General features: G+C 45.9%; 3 protein-coding genes across 3 annotated transcripts in view; 1 reads left to right on the top strand and 2 right to left on the bottom strand.

Moving 5' to 3' along the window:
* Nucleotides 1–6206, bottom strand: part of LOC138768671 (uncharacterized) — a 32127-nt gene extending 25921 nt beyond the window's left edge. The window contains exons 1-5 of the mRNA XM_069946622.1: nt 6156–6206; nt 3729–3789; nt 3519–3645; nt 2145–2252; nt 314–391 (exon numbers count right to left, since the gene is read on the bottom strand). Of these exons, the coding sequence (XP_069802723.1) occupies nt 314–391; nt 2145–2252; nt 3519–3645; nt 3729–3740 (325 nt within the window). The 5' untranslated portion in view covers nt 3741–3789; nt 6156–6206. The remainder of the gene's footprint in view (nt 1–313; nt 392–2144; nt 2253–3518; nt 3646–3728; nt 3790–6155) is intronic.
* LOC138770025 (zinc finger protein 679-like) overlaps nt 6193–23038 on the top strand; it is a 52803-nt gene continuing 35957 nt past the window's right edge. Inside the window, exon 1 of the mRNA XM_069948891.1 lies at nt 6193–6231. The gene's annotated coding sequence lies outside the window, so the exon portion shown is untranslated. The remainder of the gene's footprint in view (nt 6232–23038) is intronic.
* Nucleotides 23031–23038, bottom strand: part of LOC138770027 (olfactory receptor 4Q3-like) — a 936-nt gene continuing 928 nt past the window's right edge. The window contains exon 1 of the mRNA XM_069948893.1: nt 23031–23038. This exon is cut by the window's right edge and continues 928 nt beyond it. Within this exon, the coding sequence (XP_069804994.1) occupies nt 23031–23038 (8 nt within the window).

The following is a 23038-nucleotide window of genomic DNA, read 5'->3' as shown; positions in this document are numbered from 1 at the left end:
TGCTGAAATCAACCATGCTCGAGGCTTCTTTTCTCCCAATATCTGCCATCAAGAAAGAATCAGATGTCCCATACAAATCAGATCCTACTAGTTTCTGCACAAATCTGAATGAGTAGCTGACTATCATCTAATACATGAGTGTCAAACACGTGGCCCCCCCAGCTAATGAAAAACTACAATTCCCATCATGCCTGGGCAGCCACAGCTTTGACCAGGCTCTGTCCAGGCATGATGGGAATTGTAGTTTTGCAACAGCTGGATGGACAACAGTTTGACACCAGTCATCCAATGTATTTGTGCAGCTAGAACTCACAATTCCCGGGCTGTGCATAAGCTCCATCCTGATTTCCGCTGCCCTCAGCCTCAATTCTTATTAAAATATCCGGATGATCTGAATGAGAAAACAAAATCAAAACCAGAATATTACTATAAGTTTCCATATGTAATACATAAACACAAAAATGTATCCTTTGACCAAGGAGAGAAAAGAACAAAACCTAGAAGGTTAATGTGCTTAGAAATCCACAGTTTATGTCTCCCTGGGCAACCAATGTCTTATGGCTTAAAGGAGAAGTCGAGCGAAAATTTTTATTAAAGTATTGTATTGTCACAACAAAAGTTATACAAATCACCAATATATACTTATTATGGGAAATGCACATAGTGCTTTATTCCCTGCACTTACTACTACATCAAGGCTTCACTTCCTGGATAACATGGTGATGTCACTTCCCAGATAACATGGTTATGTCACTTCCTGGATAACATGGTGATGTCACTTCCTGGATAACATGGTGATGTCACTTCCTGGATAAAATGGTAATGTCCCTTCCTGGATAAAATGGTAATGTCACTTCCTGGATAACATGGTGATATCACTTCCTGGATAACATGGTGATGTCACGACCCGACTCCCAGAGCTGTGCGGGCTGTGGCTGCTGGAGAGGATGATGGCAGGGGGATGCTCAGTGTCCCTCCAGTTCCCTGTGTTCCTCAGTGTCCCCCTGCCTTCATCCTCTCCAGCAGCCACAGCCCGCACAGCTCTGGGAGCCAGGTCGTGACATCACCATGTTATCCAGGAAGTGACATCACCATGTTATCCAGGAAGTGACATCACCATGTTATCCAGGAAGTGAAGCCTTGATGCAGTAGTAAGTGCAGGGAAAAAAGCACTTTATAAGCATTTCCTATAATAAGTGTATATTGGTGATTTGTATAACTTTTGGGGGACAATACAATACTTGAAAAAGATTTTCGCCAGATTCTCCTTTAAAGAGGTTGTCCACCCAAAACTAACTTGTGCCCCATCCACAGAATAGGGGACAAGTAAGAGATTGGACTTCTGTAAGAGATACAACTTCTGTACCCCTGTGGCTCTATTTATTGCTATGGGGCCACCAGAAAGAGCCGAGTGCTGTACTAGGTTCTCTCTGACAGTTTCATAGAGAATGAATAGAGCTGCAGCTCACGTGTCGTACCCGCAGCTGTATTTATAACAAAGGAGCCGGGGGGGGGGGGGGGGGGCGATCTGGAGATCGACAGGGGGTATGGATCTCTTACAAGTTGGTTTTGGGTGGACAACCTCTTTAAACAAACACAATTCCTTATAAATTATATACCATTTTGTGTATACAGCTCCTATGCAGACCTCTGTGTTACCATAGTTATATATAGTGTGATCCTGCAGTTATGGGTGCTTTCTTTAGCTTTTCACCTATCTATAGGAAAAAGAGCGGTATGAAGACAGTAGGCCCCCATGCACTTTGAGAAGGATCAGCAGAACCTACTGATCTCCAGAAGGACTGTCTGCCTCCCATATGTATATGGGGGCCTCCTATTTCAACAGATGATATTGGGGAAACAATGCATGTTGTCTTATTTTTGTTTTTCTAAAAAATAATTGTGGCTGTGGCTTACTCCCCTCCTTTCACTAAAAACACGTGCAGATGCTCCAGCTACTGACACTGTATGGACGCCTAAATGCAGAAATGGACTGGTGTAAATAACCTTGTAGACGTATATTTCTGCAGAGGAGCTGTATACACAAAATCATGACCATTTACAAACTTATACCTGAAATAATGCAATGAGACACACGCCATACACTGACTTCTTATACATGTACAGCCACACATAAATCTTACCTCCAACTGGGATCTCTCTCCTCTCTCCAGAACTACAGTCAATGCGTCTACATGATTCATCTGGCTTCTTAATGTTAAATACAATATCTGGATTAGAAATTGCGTATCCTGTAGAGAGTAAGCATTGATATATCATTATCTGTGGCTGTCAGGAATGCTGGGGGTTGTAGTTTTTACTATAGGAGAGTCAAAAGTTATGGACCTCTAAACTAGCCCGTGGTGAAGTTTAATGGTGTGGCCGGAAGGAACACTCAAAACGGTTGTCTGTGTTATGTTTAGCCGAAAGGAGTTTTTTTTCGGTGTCATCTCTCCTGACCTGCCAGTGTGAGGAAATACTTGTATTACCTACAAAATAGTCAGTGTATCACTAAATAGCCAAGAGGGTGTCACCAGTTGGCACACTGGAAAAATAGTAGAGAAGACCCAAATAGTTCTGCTTATTTACTGTAGTGCAATAAGTATAAGATACAGTAAGGACGTGTTTTGGCAAAGCATGGTATACTATAGTACAGTATGATACTACCTAAAGCTGATGAAGGCCATGCTTGGCCGAAACGCGTCCTTACTGTATCTGATAATTATTGCACTACAATAAATAAGCAGAACTACTTGGTGAGTGCCAGGTCTTCTCTACTATTTCTTTGGATATTACCACCTCTAGCCCCACCACCCATGGAAGTGCTGTCCTTCCTACACCTATCAACTAGTTGGCACGCTGTCTAGCACCATCCAATTAGAGCTGACAATGCAGACCGTGTAGGGACACGCCCCCAACTAGTAACGCCTACTTGGCTATTTAGTTATATATTTTAAAAAAATAAGTAAGGGTGCCCCCTGACACCGCTTTGTTTGTGGCGTTTTTCTGACCTCCAAGAAAACGCCAGAAAAACTGTGGCATTTTTTTTCAGGCGTTTTCGACATTTGGTATAATTGGCTTTTTTTTGGCTCTGGCGTTTTTGAGATGAACAGAAGAAATTCCATTGAACTCTATAAGGAAATAAGCGCCACAGTTTATCAAAACTGTGCAAAAAAAGAAAAAAAAAACAAGTCAAACCCTTAGCATGCTGCGTTTTGGAAAAACTGCCAAACAAACCAGAGAGGCCATGGTGTTTTGTTTGGCATTTTTTCCAAAAAGTTTAGCCAGTGTGAAACCAACCTAATAGAGAAACAGAACAACACAGAGCTATAGGAAAGATGTTCTAGAATTGTTTTTTAATGGGAAATACAAGAATTTACTAGGACAGATAGTGGCCATAGTGGCCATTGGTACTTTCTCCCGGCTTGTGGTCCTGATCGGTGAGGGTCTTTCTTTAATTAGAGAGAGCCTGTCAGTAGAGATAATATATCCCCATTTAGCCCTGTATATAGTCTCACCTAGTGTCATCAGGGCTTGGTGTATCTGCCTCATGACGTTCTTGTAGAGGTCTCTCTGCCAGTGCTGCAGACGCAACCACTGCTCCTCTGTGAATGATACTGCAACGTCATGGAATATAATAGGCACCTGTGGAACAAGCCAGAGTCATGCAACCGATACCATGAAGATTCCCAAAAACTCAAGCAGTAGTGTCACACAGGTTTACTCACCTGATGGGACATTGTGTGGCCTCCGTGATCACTCCCCGAGATGTAACCGCCAGCTTATTCACTAGAAACACAAGTATTAAAGGGAACCGGTCAGCAGCTTCAGCATGAACCAGGATTCAGGATGGCGCAAGTTAAAGTGAACTTGTCACATGGGTGCCTGGCTGTATAGGGCATTTCAGTCTGGTTTTGCCACCCTGCTTTTAAAGATGGAGCCCTCCAGTGCCAAGATTGCTGTCTTTTTATTATTAATTAAGCTCCAAAAGCCCAGGGGGTGTTTCCCATAGATCTATGAGCCCAACTATGTAAATCCCTGTGTTTGTCTGCAACCCCCTTGTGCTCGCTTCTCTCCACCTCCAGCTGCTTGATTGGCATCTACTAGACTTTAAAGGGAATGTGTCATCAGAAGATTACTTATTGTTTAAATAATCTTTTTATGTTAAACATATTTTTAAATAATTTTTAGTGACATTTTTTCTAATTTTCCATTTCTCTAGCTGTATTATAAAATAACCCTGATATCTTGCAATTTTCATTCTCACCACTGGGGCTAAAACTAAGCTGAGACTTCCTGTTGTGTCTGTGGTGATAAGAGGAGCTGCTGTAAAGTGATCTGTACAGCATTGCAGCGTCGTGTGACACCAGTAGATAGAGAAGACAATAGTAGCTCCCAGTAGAATGACCTCTTCAAAGGTCACAGAGAACGCTCAATGATGTTTTACATTTATCTCAAGGGAACAGACTCGGTCTATTGTCGTCTATGTCCATGAGTCTTGCTGTAAAGCATGTCACTAAATGCTGTTAAGAACAGCCCAGGCAATATGACAGCCCCCATAACAATGTACAAAAAGTGAAATAAAAAAAATTACAGTCAGAAAAAAGAAACGGTTTAGAATAAAAGAACAACTTTCAGTATCTGACTAATCAATAAAAGATTTAGGGGGACATTTATTAAGACCGGCATTTTCTGCGCCGGACTTAAATATGTTTCCGCAGCCCTGACAGTACGGAGATTTATGTAGAGGCACGCTGCCTCTACATAAATCCCATGCGCACCAGTGAGCGCGCCAGAAAACCTACGCCAGCTCAGAGCTGGAGTAGGTTTCCTGACTACTTTATTGCAAAGAAAATGATGAATTGAGGGGACTCTGAGTCCGCGTCCCCCCCGTCATTCGGCCTCCTCTATGCCCCTCCCCCCCTAAGCCCCTCCAGCGTACCGGACAGAAAGTGATCAGATGTGAATATTTATTTACAAAACGGCCATTCGCGGAAAAATGTATCCGCATCTGGCCACTTTCCGACAAAAAATATGCGTTTTTTCAATGATAAATGTCCCCCTTAGAGTAAATAAATTTAAGAGACACATTCCCTTTAATTTTAACTACGCCTCTTGCAATGAAATCCCAAGCAAACTATGCTTAGTGCATGCACGTTCCTCTAAGCTTCTTCCAGCTGCATCTAGGGCTTGTTCAAGCTTTCAAAAGCGCAGACCAATCATTGAGGATGCTGGTAGAATAGAAGTGAACACAGGGACATTGCAGGCAGTGAGATGTACACAGCTGGGCTTTTTCACTCAGGGGGAACACCCCCTCGTCTTTCTGAGCTAATTTCCATAAATAAAAAAAACAGCCATCTTAGCACTGGAGGACTAAGGCTATATTCACACACCCGTAGTCCAGCCCACGACCGCGGACTCACAGCCTGCACTACCATTGTGCATCTGTGCTACATTCCCACTTCATTACCATAGCGATCCACGCTGCAAAATGCGGTCCGCATAACAGTGTGTCCTTTTTTGTTGCGGCAGGGATCGCGGCCCCGTACACACGTACGGACGTGTGAACAGGGCTATCGAATACCATTGGTCCTATGTTCTGTCTGCAATTGCAGTCATGTGTGAATGTAACCTAAGGGTGGGTTCAAAGTGAGAAATCCGCATGGATTCCGTCGATCGTCCCCGCTTGTGGCCGTGCACATCTCTGCCTGTACCATAGACCTAATTCTATGCACAGGCGGATTCCACCGTCTGCCCAAAGAATTGCCAGGGGGTGGCGCTGTTTTTTTTTTGGGGGGGGGGTAGTATTCTTGTAATCCTGGTTAACCCCTTTAAGTTCCGCCTCTGTAATGAGTGTTCCCTGGCATCTGACATACCATTATCTTTACAAATTCACAGATATCATTACATAGTGTAACACTTTGATACAACACTGTATACAGATAAGGTGTGTAGCATGCATCTGTAATAAAAGTATTATCTGCCATACAGCAACAAACAGGGACCTGCCATGCCTAACAAATCTACAAGGGATACACAACACCACGTGACACTGTCCGTTTTTCTCCAGCTCTCCCCTATAGACACAATGGACAGCTGCTTACATAATAAAAAAAAAACGTTATACAATGCTATACATTACGGCACTTCCGTACTGTGAAAGCCTGCAGTCCGAAGCTCTTTTGGTCTATGACAAAATGGCGTCGCGAGTCAAGGGAGTGAGACAGGAAGGTAAGCGTTAGTTTCTCTCTTGTGTTTGGAGCAGAGCCAGAGGCGCAATCATAAGAGAAGCGGGACGTGCGGATTACAGAGGGCGCGGCTGAGTACCCGGCCGCCATTTTCCTGTAGACGTCTGCTTACTGAAGAAATATAGGGGGATTGACGTCAGCAAGGGAGGTCTAGATATGAAGATACGTTCTCTAGGGGATCAGGACTACTGACTACGGGAAACACAGGCTTGCTCTTTGTAGCCCATTCACATTATACTACATGAAGCTGCATGGAAAGCAGCTGTATAATATTATGTTAAAGAGGTTTTTTTTTAAGGTTGTGAGAAGCATTTTAACCTCATTCCCTATGTTAAAGGGATTATAATGATACCCAATGTGTATGTGTTTTTTATGTTATGCTGCCATAAAATAATCATAACCTATTCACAACAAAAAACAACACTTTAAATCACCATATTCTGATCCCTATAACCTGTGCATTATAGGGACACATCAGTGGTGTGCATTTTTCTAATCTGCTGATCGTTTCCCTTTAAAAAAAAACAACATATATATATATATATATATATATATATATTTTTTATTTTTTTTTTAATATGGGGAATTTCACCTTTAAATACTTAAATTCAATCAATATCCACCCTTTCACACATAACCTTTATTAGAGTACACTAAAATTACCCACTTTTATATAGATCAAAATGTTGAACCAAAACAATAAAAAAGGGTCACATACCAACCCCCGGGGGGAGCATGGTGAGGTACGAAAAGCAAGGGTATTATTTTGTACAGAAAGCCAGCAGTATGTCAAAAGCTGTTTGTTTTTTGTTTTTTTATCCCTGGAGTACCCCTTTATGGCTTTTAGAAGGCAAGAAGAACAAAAACAGCAAAAAAAGTTTTGAAGGGGTTATCCAGCACTAAAGAAACATGGCCACTTTCCCCCTACTGTTGTCTCCAGATTGGGCTGGGTTTTAAAACTCAGTTCCATTTAAGTAAATGGAGCTTAATTGCAAACTGCACCTGAACTGGAGACAACAGTAGGGGGAAAAGTGGCCATGTTTTTGTAGTGCTGGATAAGCCCTTTTAAAATACATAGACTGGATTCCTATTAGTCTTAAGAATTTCTCCTTTGTGTAAATTTACCCTTTGTTTTTCCACTAATGTAGTTACCGTAACTTACACGTGATCTGTCAGGCTGGATATCCTCACATGTGATCACCCAGGCTGGATATCCTCACATGTGGTCACCCAGGCTGGATATCCTCACATGTGATCTGTCAGGCTGGATATCCTCACAGTGATTGCTCAGGCTGGATATCCTCACAGTGATCACCCAGGCTGGATATCCTCACAGTGATTGCTCAGGCTGGATATCCTCACATGTGGTCTGTCAGGCTGGATATCCTCACATGTGATCTGTCAGGCTGGATATCCTCACAGTGATTGCTCAGGCTGGATATCCTCATAGTGATTGCTCAGGCTGGATATCCTCACATGTGATCTGTCAGGCTGGATATCCTCATAGTGATTGCTCAGGCTTGATATCCTCACAGTGATTGCTCAGGCTGGATATCCTTACATGTGATCTGTCAGTCTGGATATCCTCACATGTGATCTGTCAGGCTGGATATCCTCGCATGTGATCACTCAGGCTGGATATCCTCACATGTGATTGGTCTGGTTGGATATCCTTACATGTGATCACCTAGGCTGGATATCCTCACATGTGGTCACCCAGGCTGGATATCCTCACATGTGATCACTCAGGCTGGATATCCTTACATGTGATCTGTCAGGCTGGATATCCTCACAGTGATTGCTCAGGCTGGATATCCTCACATGTGATTGGTCTGGTTGGATATCCTTACATGTGATCACCTAGGCTGGATATCCTTACATGTGATCTGTCAGTCTGGATATCCTCACATGTGATCTGTCAGGCTGGATATCCTCGCATGTGATCACTCAGGCTGGATATCCTCACATGTGATTGGTCTGGTTGGATATCCTTACATGTGATCACCTAGGCTGGATATCCTCACATGTGGTCACCCAGGCTGGATATCCTCACATGTGATCACTCAGGCTGGATATCCTTACATGTGATCTGTCAGGCTGGATATCCTCACAGTGATTGCTCAGGCTGGATATCCTCACATGTGATTGGTCTGGTTGGATATCCTTACATGTGATCACCTAGGCTGAATATCCTCACATGTGATCTGTCAGGCTGGATATCCTTACATGTGATCTGTCAGGCTGGATATCCTCACATGTGATCTGTCAGTCTGGATATCCTCACATGTGATCTGTCAGTCTGGATATCCTCACATGTGATCTGTCAGTCTGGATATCCTCACATGTGATCTGTCAGGCTGGATATCCTCACATGTGATCTGTCAGGCTAGATATCCTCACAGTGATTGCTCAGGCTGGATATCCTCACATGTGATCTGTCAGGCTGGATATCCTTGCATGTGATCTGTCAGGCTGGATATCCTCGCATGTGATCTGTCAGGCTGGATATCCTCGCATGTGATCACTCAGGCTGGATATCCTCACATGTGATCACTTAGGCTGGATATCCTCACATGTGATTGGTCTGGTTGGATATCCTTACATGTGATCACCTAGGCTGGATATCCTCACATGTGATCACTCAGGCTGGATATCCTCACATGTGGTCTGTCAGGCTGGATATCCTCACATGTGATCTGTCAGGCTGGATATCCTCACATGTGATCACTCAGGCTGGATATCCTCACATGTGATCACTTAGGCTGGATATCCTCACATGTGATTGGTCTGGTAGGATATCATTACATGTGTTTACCTAGGCTTGATAACCTCACATGTGATTGGTCAGGTTGGATATCCTCACATGTGATCACTCAGGCTGGATATCCTCACATGTGATCACTCAGGCTGGATATCCTCACATGTGATTGGTTATGTTGGATATACTCTTATATTATTGCTCAGGCTAGATATCCTCACATTTGATCATTCAAGGGGCACAATGGAAAGTGCATACTCGGCTCTTTCCGTCGACTCCATAGGAATAAATAGAGCCGCGGGTAACGGGCCATACCCATCACTTTATTCATAATAAAGAGGCCAGGGGCCTGATACGGAGATTGTCAGGGAGTGCAAAGGTTGGACCCCTCGCAGTCTTCTACTTCTCCCCTATCCCATGGATATGGAAAAAGTTAATTTTTCCTGGAATACCTCTTTAATTGTATGTTCCCACATAGAATTTTGCAACCAAAACCAGGAGAGGAGTGAAAACACAGAAAGGCCATGGTCACACACACTATGTTAAAAAAAAAAAATTATTATGAAATAACGGCCAATTTTGGCATTAAACGTCGGCCATCTACTAAATTTCAACAGTTTGGGAACATAGCCTTTCTGTGTTTTCAATCCACTCCTAGTTTGGTTGCAAAATACTGAGCAAAAATACTGTGTGGGAACATAGCCTAAGGCTAGTATTACACGGAGCGATTATCGTTCGAAAAATCGTTAAATCGTTCGGATTTGAACGATAATCGTTTCTTGTAATAGCAGGCAACGATTAAACGACCAACGAGAAATCGTTGATCGTTTAATAGGATCCGGACCTATTTTTATCGTTTGATCGTTCGCACATCGTTTGCACATCGTTCGCACATTGTTTGGTGGAATAAGAATTCGCAGCTGAAATGTACGCAATACCGACGACAAAACGACCGCAAGAACGATCATAAATAACGATCATCGTTCCATGTAATTGGGCGCACAATTTCGGGTCGTTTGCCTTAGCGGTCGTTTAAGATCGTTAATCGTTAGTCGTCAAAAATTGCTTGGTGTAATAGTACCCTAAGGCTGGATATACTCACATGTGAGAAGTGTTACGTTTGTATGGTTTGCGTGTAAAAAAATAATGTGACATTCACAGACAGCAAGCTGAGATCTTGGGTGTGGTGAAGATTTAAAACTTAAAGCGTAATTGTCATGTTTTTTTTCTGCAGAAATCAGTAGTATAAGTGATTTTAAAGGGAACCAATCACCTGAAAAATCAATATGAAGGCAATAATATGTGCTTATACCCCCTCCAACACACTTCCCACACATGTATCTATAGCAGCTGCCCCTGCCCCACACACCCCAAAATCATACTTTGATCTTGTCCCCGCCGTATGCAAATCCTAGGAAGGCAGTCATGTGGGCGGTTCATCCTTCCAAGTAGTCACATTCAGGCCCAGTAGTCACGGCCTCAGGGGGCGGGGTTTGGCTGTAATCACGCCTCTATGGGCGTCATACACAGCCCCCTGACACTGCATCATCATAGGGGGCGTGACTGGGACTGTGTAACTGAGATCCAAAGCACAGCGGCTCCATGTCCCCCCTGCACTATGTATGTGTGACCTGTCCTCACACACAGGCAGCTGCTGCTGCACACAGCCTCCCGGAATGGAGGATTCTACACCAGCAGAATCATTCAGGGAGGCCCTTATCCCCCCTCCCCTCCAGCAGTTACTGTGTGTGGCTCCCTCCTCTCTCTCCCGTTCCCTTTGGTGCCGCTCCGTCTCTTATGCTGTCAGAGAGGGAGATGGGAGATAAGAAGTGCAGCACCCACGGCAGGAGGAGGAAAGGAGAGGGGAGAGGAGGGAGGGGGGCTGCTGCTGTCACAGGGAGATGGAGTCACACGGAGAACATGAAGAGAGAGAGGAGGGGGAGGGGGGATAAGAGCATCCCTAAATGATTCTACAGCCAGCAGCTGGTGTAGAATCCTCCATTCCGGGAGGCTGTGTGCAGCAGCAGCTGCCTGTGTGTGAGGACAGTTTACACGTATACAGTGCAGGGGGGATATGGAGGATCTCAGTTACACAGTCCCAGCCCCGCCCCCTATGATGATGCAGTAACAGGGGCTGTGTATGACACCCATAGAGGCGTGATTACAGCCATCCCCCCCCCGAGGCCGTGCCTACTCGGCCTGAATGTGACTACTTGGAATGATGAACCGCCCACATGACTACCTATCTGGAATTTGCATGCGGCGGGGACAAGATCAAAGTATGATTTTGGGGTGTGTGGGGCAGCTGCTATAGATACATGTGTGGAAAGTGTTTTAGAGGGTGTATTAACACATTATTGCCTTCATATCGATTTTTTGGGTGATTGGTTCCCCTTAAGAAACTCTATAATAGGTTTTATTTGCCAAAAAAGCCTCTTTCTGTACTGAAGAAGCAATTCCCAAGCCTCCCCCTCCCCCCGACTTCTTATCTGTGCATTATCAGGCAAAGCGGTCTATATTACAGAGAAGCCAGTAAAGACGGGTTCTGCCGTGTCCATTATATCCTATGGAGGGGGCAGGGCCGAGGGAGATGAGGGAACAGGAAGAAGAGACATGAATGTCAGCTGTTTGTAGATTGTCTGGGCACATAAAACGTTGGATTCAGAGGTCAGAAAGGTCAGTGCTTATCTATGAACTTGCTGAGAGAAGATTGCAGAGTGTTGTGCTGTGCTGTGCTGGACTGCTCTGTGCTCACTCACTCCTCTCAGCCCCTCCCCCCTCCATAAAGCATAATGGGCACAGAAATCCTGCTTCTTCTGAAGTCAGGGGGGGAGCTAGGAAACAGCTTTTTCAGTACAGAAGGAAACTCTTTTGGTTAATAAAACATATTACAGAGTTTCTTAAAATCACTTGTACTATAGATATTTATTGTTTTCAGAAAAATGACCCTGAAATGACTATTCTGTGTATTTCTCTGTACCAGTAACTGGCAGGCAGAGATGGGTTACATGTTTACACTGCACACTACACAACAGCGCCATCTACTGACCTTAGTGGGAACTGCTTAGGTAGTGTGGTAGAGGCTTAGGAAGTTGCTAGAAGGGGGTGTGGTTATGCAGATAGGCCCCCTATATAAGGCTAGCTGTTGCAGAGCTTAGCTGAGACAAGTGAGACAGGAGACAAGTGACCAGCTGTAGAGGGGATAACATCACCTCAGAGAGAAAAGCTGCTGAGGGGAACAAGGAGAAAGATCTTACACAGAGCAGCAAGAGAACAAACAGCTGGAGGTGAGAGAAAGAGAGACCTTGAGAGACAGTTTGTCAGGTGCCCCCTCAGGAAAGGGCCAGCACATATACAGTCAGTGGGAATCCTAAAGACAGACACCCAGTGGAGAGACTTGGCTGTAGGAGGGAGCCGAGTTAACCTAGGCCTCGGCACCCATCTTCCTGACATTTGGGGGTAGGATTGACTAGGACCCCTGGATACCTCTGGGACCCGAAAGTTGTGGCCTAAGGCCCGGCCCAGTAATTTTGCAGGAAGCTCCCTGGCAGACAGGGAGGGAAAAGCAGACTCAAGTGCCATTGGGGAGAAGTCCACAGGATCACCGTGCTCACCAGCGTCCCACACGTACTGGCAGACCAGGACCTAAGGCAGGTCGTCTCTCTTCACACCACCAGGCTCTCCATCAGTACAGTAACCCAGTCAAAGCCGCCAGTAGTCACCGCTGTGTACCAAAGGACTGTATAACATCTGCAAGACTAACAGTAAAGGAGTTGTTGTTACACTGCCTCCCTTCTTGTCTCCCTGTTGTCTGGTCAACCTGCACCACACCGCCATCAAGGGCCATATTACCAGACAGCAGTATTTTGGGGTTGGCCCCGGGGGAACTACAGGTCTACACCACCGACCACCTTACACACGGGTGCAGCCCCCCTACAGAAACCGCTGCAGCAGCCACAGAAGAGAGAGTGATACCCGGGAAGCGCCAGAGAGTCCCCCTGTACCTGCAGAAGCCCTCGGGCCCACCTGTGACCGTGACAAGTTCCAGCCATCCTGCAGGTATAGCACACTCTCCCCCTTCAGCCCTTAGTGCGTCCCCTCACAGAGGAGCTCAGCGCCACGCTCAGGAGAGACTACCATCACCATCATCCTCTCCTCATCCCCCTCACTCTCTTCCCACGCACCCCGGCTCGCTGCATATGGTCAGCCTGTCCCTTATCCCATGTAGTACTACAATGCTCAGAATACCCAGCAGTCTATGATCAGCCTGTCCCTTATTTCCTGTAGTACTACAATGCTCAGCATACTGTGGCATGGTGGGGCTGTAAGAGGCAGTTCTATGCTTCTGGAGTGGGAATTGGAGTTCAGGTGGAGCTCCTGGTCCAGATCCTTCACTCCAGCCTTAGAGCTAATGAGGCTCTGAAACCACCTGGTGGATCTATTAGAGACTCCAGAGCTTCCCAGGTGAAGACTCCTAGGGTGGGAGAACACAGGCAGCGCTAGGCCTGTGGGAGCTGCAGACAAGAAGTCTGGGTGAGACCAGTGGAGCTAGTGATATTGAGCATTAGGCTAGGGATGCTGTGTTCTGTTAGTCAGTGGCTAGACGGCCCAGGTTTTATTTTATTGGTAGTGTTGCCTATGTCTTGTGTTTTTCTTTGAACGGATAAATAAAGCTGACTGACTGACTGTATAAAGCATACAGCACTGACTGGACTGCAATTTGTGATGTGCCAACTGTCTCAGGCCCAGGAGATGGCGATCCCAGCAAGTGAGTAACCCCCAGATTGTCACAATACCCAGCAGTCTATGGTCAGCCTGTCCCTTATCCTGTGTAGTACTACAATGGTCAGCATACCCAGCAGTCTATTGTCAGCCTGTCCCTTATCCCATGTAGTACTACAATGCTCAGCATGCCCAGCAGTCTATGGTCAGCCTGTCCCTTATCCCATGTAGTACTACAATGCTCAGCATGACCAGCAGTCTATGGTCAGCCTGTCCCTTATTCCCTGTAGGACTACAAATCTCAGCATACTCTTCAGTCTATTGTGAGCCTGTGTAGTGGAGATACTGGTCTTTGTATAGTGGATGTTATGTAGTAATGGTATGGGGGGTATAAGTCACAATGTGGTGATAATATTTGTTTTTTATATAATGGTAATAGGTGACATGGATATGGGGGCGTGGTTACGTGAAGGGAGTGGTGCATTGCCATGACTGTCCCTCTTTCCTCCCAGCAAAAGTTTGGAGGTATGGTTATGTACAGGCCCGGACTGGCAATCTGGCATGCCGGCCAAATGCTGGCTGGGCTGCCCAGATTGCCACTCCGGGGGCCACCCGGACTGAAAAAATGTTGTGGCTAGATTACCTGCCATCCACACAGCCCGCCCCCGCCGGCCACTAATTGGCGGCTGAGGGCCGCCGCCAAACTGAGAGGGCCATCAGCTGCCGTACACTTCCGGCACAAGCAGAGAGGTACAGACACTCTGTCATTCCCTGGAGGTCCCGGCAGCCTCTATCATTCATCCACGTATCACGTGTGTGTGGCACAGACAGTCAGACACAGATAAACGATAGCGGCTGCCGGGACCTTCAGGGAAGGACAGAGTGTCCGTACCTCTCTGGCTGTGCCGGAAGATGCCAGCGGAGAGGAAGATGGCAGAGGAGACGACTGCCGGGAGAGGAGCTGCTGGGGATCGGGTTACAGGTGAGTTACTGTTTTGTTATTTTTCTGGTGGGGGCACTGCACTGCATACTGTGGAGGTGGGGCGGCAATTATGCATAGTAAATGGGGCACTATTGGGGGAGGGGGATTGACTGCTATATGGGGCACTAATACTATGTGTGGGCAGTAGCGGTCTTTGGCACCAAGCACCCCAAGCAATCGCTTGGGGCCCCCAACATCCAGGGGGGCCCTCACGCCCCGCTCTTCTCTTGTGCTCAAGACCGCTAGACAGGGCCGCTGCCCCGCTCGCTGATGTGATCTGAACTGTAACTATGAGCACTCGTAATGAGCGCTCACAGTTACATGTAGCAGCAGCACTGACAGGGCGGTAGCCATTGGCTCCCTTCCTGTCAGTCACTTTTGTGGCCGCAGGAAGTGTTTTCCCTGCGGTCACAAGTGGCCGCTCTGTCCTTGTGGTGACGGTGCTCCAGTGACATCACTGGAGCATCAGCGCCAGAAAAAGGGGAGTGCAGCCTCTTGTGATCGCAGGGAAAAGACTTGCGACCACAAGAGTGAAGAGAAGAGGAGACGACCGGACCCAGGTGAGTATTCTTTTATTGTGTTATATACTATATGGGAGGGGGAGCACACAGGGGCCTGTGTAACTGGGGGAGCGCACAGCGGGGATCTATATAAATAGGGGGAGCACACAGTGGGGCTATATAATGGGGAAGACACAGGGGGGCTATATTTAACTGGGGTAGCACACAGGGGGACTATAGACTACTGGGGCTTCACAGGGGTCTATATACTACTTGGGTCAGCACACAGGGGGTCTATATACTGCTTGGGGCAGCTGAATGGGGGGGGGGGGTGGATTGGCCACTATATGGGGCAATAATAATATTGGGTGACTACTATATTGGGGACTATTGGGGGGGGGGGTGGATTGGCCACTATATGGGACAATAATACTATTGGGTGACTACTATATGGGGGACTATTGGGGGGGGGGGGGGATTGGCCACTATATGGGGCAATATTACTATTGGGGGATTGGCTACTATGTGGGGGACTATAGGCAGGGCTGTGGAGTCGGTAAGCCGCAGCTCCGACTCCAACTCAGACTCCTGAATCTTATCAGGACCGACTCCGACTCCGGACTCCTGCTCCTTGATAAATGGCCAGTCATATACCAGGGGAGTTATTTATCACACTGGCTCAGCAGCTTCTCCCTAATGTCCTACAGGATCCTGGGGCGACTTCTGAGGGAATATATACTGTATATAAAGCAGCTTCTCCTGTGGGTGCAGCCAGTCTCCAGCCTCCATGTCCTGAACAACTCCATGTCCTGAAGAACTAGACTAGATGGAGCAGGTGGTCTTTTCCTGCTGACAGTCTTCTATGTTTCTAACTAAATATTCACCATACACAAAGAAACACTGACACAGAGGGGTCAGCCATAGTGATATACAGGGGGTCACACATAGTGATGTTGAGGAGCACTGTGGGGGCACGCAATAACACACACACACAGCCTGCTACAGCCATAGCGCACACACACACACACACAGCCTTCTACAGCCATAGCGCGCGCACACACACACACACACACACACACACACACACTCATACACACAGCCTGCTGCAGCAATAGCACGCACACACAGCCTGCTGCAGCCATAGAACACTGAAGAAAAACACACAATCTTCTCCCAGAGAGAAAACACCACACTGAGGACAGAGGTTACTGCTCCTCCTCTTCATATTACACTGCTGCTCATATACAATCATCCATCGTCCAGGAAGAGAACAGCACAGATCTCCCCCCCACACAATGGACTCTTCCAGCTCAGAAACAATAGCTCAGTGACCCATTAGAATGTTGCTCATAAAATATATTGATGAGCAAAACTTATAAAATTCATATCAAAACTCAATTTTAAATTTTTTAAAGATTTTTTTTTAAAGCTGGAGTCGAGACATTTTTTTTTCCAACTCCGACTCCAGCCAAAACTAGCTCCGACTCTGACTCCACGACTCAGACTCTACAGCCCTGACTATGGGGAGGGGGGGTGGATTGGCCACTATATGAAGCAATATTACTATTGGGGGATTGGCTACTATGTGTATGTGGGGCACTTTTGGGGGATTGGCTACTATGAGGGAACTATTGGGGGGATTGGATACTATACGGGACATTATTGGGGGATTGACTACAACATAGGTCACTATTGGGGAGATAGTGTCCCATTTAGTATTCAATCGGGCGATTAGATATAATATGGGCCCCTATGTGAGGGATTGGATACTAAACTGGGCACTATGGGGTAATAGATACTATATGGGACACTACTGGGGGAATGGCTACTATGGGCGTCACTATTGGGGGGGGGGGAAACTAGTATATGAGGCATTACTGGGAGGAGTTAGCTACTATATTGGGCGCTAAGGAGGGATCTATATGGTGCACCATTGGGGAATTACTACTATTTTGAACACTTATAGGATTACCCGCAGCATGGGGGAAATAATGGGGTAACTACTGTGCAGGGACACTATTATGGGGTAACTTCTATATGGGGCAGTAATAAGGGGTACTGTTAAGGGAACTAATACTGCATGGGCTAGAGAGGAGGGCATTATTAGCATTTGGGGCACTATGGATGGGCAGCTTGTATAGAGGTGGGTAGGTAGTGTTATAAAATGTCAGAGCCTAAAATGTGTGTCTGACAGATTCTGTGGAGATTAATCGTGACCAGAAGAAATCATCAGCCTGGTTCAAGTGGGGAAGACAACAAAAGAGGAAGACGCCAGTCAGAGAAGACGTAACTAGTGAGTCACTGAATGTGCTGTAACTGTGCTGTACTATGCTCAATGTATGGAGGTATAAATGGTCTACAGAAAGGGTTTTATACACAGTATGATGGTATTAGTCATTATGTGGTGGTGATATGTGGTCATGGCATGGCAGCATTATTTGCTCCCTGTATAGTGTTATTGGTAATATTACCTTTGGTTTTATTTAGTAAGACTATAATGGTAACATATTATGTGGTGGTAATATCTGGTAATGGTGTGGTGTTATCATTTAACCCTCATATACAGTTGGTCTGTGTGTACTGGATGTGGTCAGTATGATGGTACCATGTGTGGGATTATACTTGTTCATTGTATACTCCCCCCCCATCCTTTATGGTGCATCACCTTCTCTGTCCCTATAGTTTGGTGAGGAGGTGCACACTATAAATAATGGGAGTATATAGATTTCCAGGAGGAATAACAGGGGAACAGCACAATACGGAGGCAGGAAGGAAAGATGCCCCTGAATTATTTCAGTACTATAACTTTAAGATGTTAAGGTGCTGTTTTGCTGATGTTAAGGTGCTGAGGAATGGACTGAATAGTTTTCAGGAAAAAAAATACCTTTACTATTATGAATGACAGATGACAGGAGAGCAGACAGATCCTAAGTTATTGTTCTATATTCTGCATCTGATGGCTGCTGTACTCTCTATAGTCTGCTGGTTGATATTACTCTTTAGCACCTGCGTACACCTGGTATCTGAAAAAATGTTTAATTTTTCCATTGCACAGTTGGTGCAATGGGTGCGGGAAGATTTATATGTGGGCTGGTGGGGTTTGTGTGCCAGGGCTGCTTTTCAGTGCCAGTCCGGCCCTGGTTATGTAAGTTGGAAGGTATGCACACATGTTGTTTGTGAATGAATGGAATCCGTCTGGAGCGTATACACATAATATACACTCTGGCTAGGATCGCAAGCGGTGCCGCAAGAAAATGACATGTCAGTTTTCTGCGGCCACTATTCATTGTGTGAAGCAGTGAATTGGGATGCAGACACACACGGGTATGCCCGCATCTCAGTTCCGCAGAAATGATGATCATCTGGACGGTACTGCCAGATCTTCTCTCTGACACTGGCCGTTCTTCTCTGATACCAGCTGTTCTGTGACCCAGCTGGGTCACAGAAAGTCTGGTGTCTTAAGCCATGTGAACATGGCCTATGGCTGTACTATAGTCACTGGATGCAGTATATGGCAGAATTATATTTAGGAGGTAGAATGTTTGTGCTGTGTTGGTGACAGTACTGAGCTCTTAACACAAAGGAGTGTGTGTGTTTGGTCAAAGAGTTTTTTTTGGGGGGGGGTTAAGGAGTATATAATAACAAGCTTGCTGGATTAGTCACGTGTAATAATGACGGCGGAGTTGCTTATCTTCTCATACGCCGCTGCAATATCTTATTTTAGTTTTTTGACACGCGCACAAATATTTATACCAGTATAACCATTGCCTTACATCAGTTTTTTTCTGGAAAAATGTTATTTTTGGCTAATGGAGTCATTTACAATGTTAGGAATCACACAGGCTACAAATGGAGGGAAGCGGATTGAAACAACATAAATCAGCAGAACTTTACACTGAGTAAATTAGGTGGAATTCCCCGGCAGAACTTTCTGCCATGTGCCATAGCTCATCTATGGGAGAGCATGCGCGCCTCCGCTGCCACCGCTCTCCTCTCAAAGAAGTGGCATGCCACTTCTTTGAGTGGAGAGCGGCGGCAGCGGAGGAGCACGCATTCTCCCATAGAGATGCTATGGCACACTGAGACAAGCGGGATTCCACGGCGGAAAGTTCTGCCACGGAATTCCGCCTAATTTACTTAGTGTGAACATACCCTGATGATGGAAGGCAGGGCCGGCATCAGCACAGGGCTTAAAGGGCTAGTGCGGCGCCCCCTGCCCAAAAAAAAAACGTAGTGCTGCCTTTTATGGAATTCTGGCTGGAATGTATACACACAATAATAATAGTAATAATAATAATAACGCTTTTATTTGTATAGCACACACAGATTCTGCAGCACTTTACATAGTTTTGCCAATTATTGCTCCCTGTCCCCATTAGGGCTTACAATCTAAATCCATCAATCTGTATGTTTTGGGTGTGGGAGGAAACCGGAGTACCCGGAGGAAACCCACGCAAACACGGAGAGAACATACAAACTCTTTGCAGATGTTGCCCTTGGTGCCTGCAGATGTTGCACATGGTATACACACCGGCCGGGATCCCTAGCGGGGCCGCAAAAAACTGACGTCACTTTTCTCCGGCTGCTATTCATTGAATAGCGGCCGCAGAAAACCATGTCAGTGCACACTATGGAGCATGCGGCTCCGGTGTGCAGTGGGGAATTAGGATGTGGGCGCACACTGATGCACCCGCATCCAAATTCAGCGGCAGTGAAGATCATCTGGCCGGGGATGATCTTCTCTGACAATGGCCAGTGTCTTACTATGTGGGAACATGGCCTAAGGGTGCGTTCACACGTACAGTACACGTACAGGATCTGCAGCAGATTTGATGGCACAGATTTGAAGTTGCAGATTCAAAGCATTCTAATCTGGGCCATCAAATCTACTGCGGATCCTGTACGTGTGAACGCACCCTTAAAGGGTTGGCTACTTTATAGTAAAATTGTTTCAGTATTAGTAAGTGTACTCACAGCACTTACTGACAGCAGCTTCCTGTCTACCTCATAGAGCTAATATCAGCCTCCCCTCCTCCAGGCTGTGCTGTTCTACTCTGTGGTGATTCTGTCCATATGATGGCTGACATGAAGGAGTATGTAACCATGCCTAGCCCCCAAGTGTCCAACATTGAGCCTGTATATGTCTATGGGGGGGGGGATGGTCACATACTTCTCCATGTCGGCCATCTTATGTACAGGCTCACCACAGAGTAGGACAGCACAGCCTGGAGGGGAGGAGTCTGATTTTAACCCTATGAGGTACACCGGGAGCTGCTGTCAAGGGCAGTGTATACACTTTCTAATACTGTACAGTGAACTATTTTACTATTACGTGGCCGACCCCTTTATTATTGAGCCCTAATTTTCCTGCTTTCTGGTTGGGCTATTAACAAGTAATCTGATCCTGCACAGACGAGAGCAGCTGATATTACAAGCTCCTATGGGTGCAGTTCAGGCATCTCATCATAGCACTAAACTTTCAAGCTTGAGAAAGGCATATGTTTAACTTAACGGGCCAAAATGCGCTGCTAATAAATGAACTGTTTGGCTTCACCATCCTGTGGTCCGATTCTACTACTGATTGTGACTGTAACCTGGATTTATATTACATCTGCGCTGATCCACTTAGCGGGCTTGTCTGTGGTCCAGTCCTGCATGCTTACTGCCCACCTCTGGTGGTGTCACCCCCAGGAACAGCTGTGGTGTCATGCCTACGATAGAGTTGTGCCTATTCCTTGCACAACTCCTTCAGGTGAGTGCGTTTCATAGCACCCCGATAGGATACATTAGCCTTTTTGGTATATACTGCACAAGAAGGTGCCCCTCTTCTGTTTTTCTTCCTTTAATTTAAGGAATAGGTCACATTCCCTTTAACATTCTGCTTATGTCCTTTCATTCTCCCTTTCCTGACAATTTCTGCTGCACTTTTTTCCTATTTCGGTTCTCCCAGTCTAGCTCCTATCTTCTCCAATACTACTATCATGTGAGTAGCCCAGTTAAAGGGGTTATCCAGTGCTACAAAAACATGGTCACTTTCTTTTAGAGACAACACGACTCTTGTCTCCAGTTCAGGTGCGGTTTGCAATTAAGCTCCATTCACTTCAATGGAACTGAGCAGCAAAACCCCGACCAAGCCGGAGACAAGAGTGGGGCTGTCTCTGGAAGAGAGTGGCCATGTTTTTGTAGAGCTGGATAACCCCTTTAAATACAGCCATGTTGTGTAAATTTACAACTACTCAGAACTCGTATGAGGGGCAGGATACTGAAGTCTTCTATCTTCCCCTCCATGGTCAGTGACTGCTCCTCCACTTTATTTATTGGTCAGTAGTACTTTCAGAAACAGTGGGGGGAATGGCTCTTTATCTGTAGCTCTACAGGAGTCTACAGGGCGGCTGAGAACTTGCAGAAGCTTCTTATCACATCACACATGGAAGGAGCATTTACACACCTTCGCCTCCTTCGTCTAACCAGCCCTGTGTACCTGCAGTGCAGGGAAGCTGCTTGGTGAAAATAATGTTCGGGGTAGTAATGCTTTTGTTTCCAAATCTTAGAGCCCGAATACACAGCAATTGTCGTCCCTATCAGGCAGTATCGGGCAGACATCGCTCCATGTAATAAAGACTACGATCAGCTGTGGAGCCGATTATTGGCTGATCACCGACTTCTTGTTGCTACGTGCTGATGGCTGATGACACTGTAAAGTAAAATAATAAAGATGTATACTTATTTTCCACGGTCCCCGGTGTCCTGCTGCCTTTTTCCTGTGTTTCCCGTTTATCGCAGCCACCACTGACACTTCCAAGCCTATTTCTGAAGTGACAAGCCTTTTAGCCAATCACTGACCAAGATGGGACAGCATTGCAGGCAGTGATTGGCTGAGCAGCCTGTCACTCCAGAGATGGTCTTGGAAATGCTAGCAGCAGCTGCAGTGAGCTGGGAACAGGCAGGAGGATCTCCAGGGAGCAAGGTAAGTATAGAATATCTGCCCTAGTATTACCACTTTAGATTAAGGGCTGCACGGACATCGCTAACAATGTCCTATCTGCACGATTATCGAGCCGCATAATAGGCTAGGTAAGCTAGTGCTAATCTAGCAGATTGGCGCTCGCTGACAGTGAATGTCAGGTCATCTAATAAGGCCCTTAAAGGGGTATTGCCATCTCAACTAACCTAGTCATGCTTGTAAGACTTGTCAAGTTAATAATTTTTGCGAATACATTAATTGCAAATTAGCAGCTTGCCTCCTTCTGCCGCTCTTTCCTTCCCATTGTTGACAGCTCCTTGTCTAGTTTACCGACCACCTTTCTGCTCTAAAAACAATGGACTGACCGCTGACAGGTAAGTGCTCGCTTTCTCATCTAGATTGTGTTGTATAATACGGCCTTAAGGGAGACTCTATGGGCTCCTCAGACTCCCTTAGAGATTGAATGGAGCTGCAGTGTTTTCAGCTGAGACATGGGTACTAAAGTTTGCAGGGTCCAAGCAGTCAGACCCTCCATGATCAGTAATTTATCCCCGTATGATCAACACAGTAGGGTTCCTCTAGGTTGAACCTGATGGACTCTTGTCTTATTTCAACCTATGTTACTATGTGACTAGGAATAAGTTCTGTGGGACAACCCCTTTAAAGATCCCAGGGCTACCAGATCTTTTGATTATAAAGTAACAGTGCCAATGTGCCAACAGTCGCCAATGTATCTATGCCTATATTTTTTTTCTTTGGGTTGCATACATTTGCCTACATCTGATCTCATAAGACTCCATCAATGCGTGTGCTGATTCCACAAATAAGAAAACATATTACTGTGTGTCAGACTCATTCAGTTCC

Source organism: Dendropsophus ebraccatus, chromosome 12, assembly GCF_027789765.1.
Source record: "Dendropsophus ebraccatus isolate aDenEbr1 chromosome 12, aDenEbr1.pat, whole genome shotgun sequence".
Taxonomy (NCBI): domain Eukaryota; kingdom Metazoa; phylum Chordata; class Amphibia; order Anura; family Hylidae; genus Dendropsophus; species Dendropsophus ebraccatus.
Note: the sequence above shows the minus strand (reverse complement) of the source record. Positions and strands in the feature narration are given on the sequence as shown.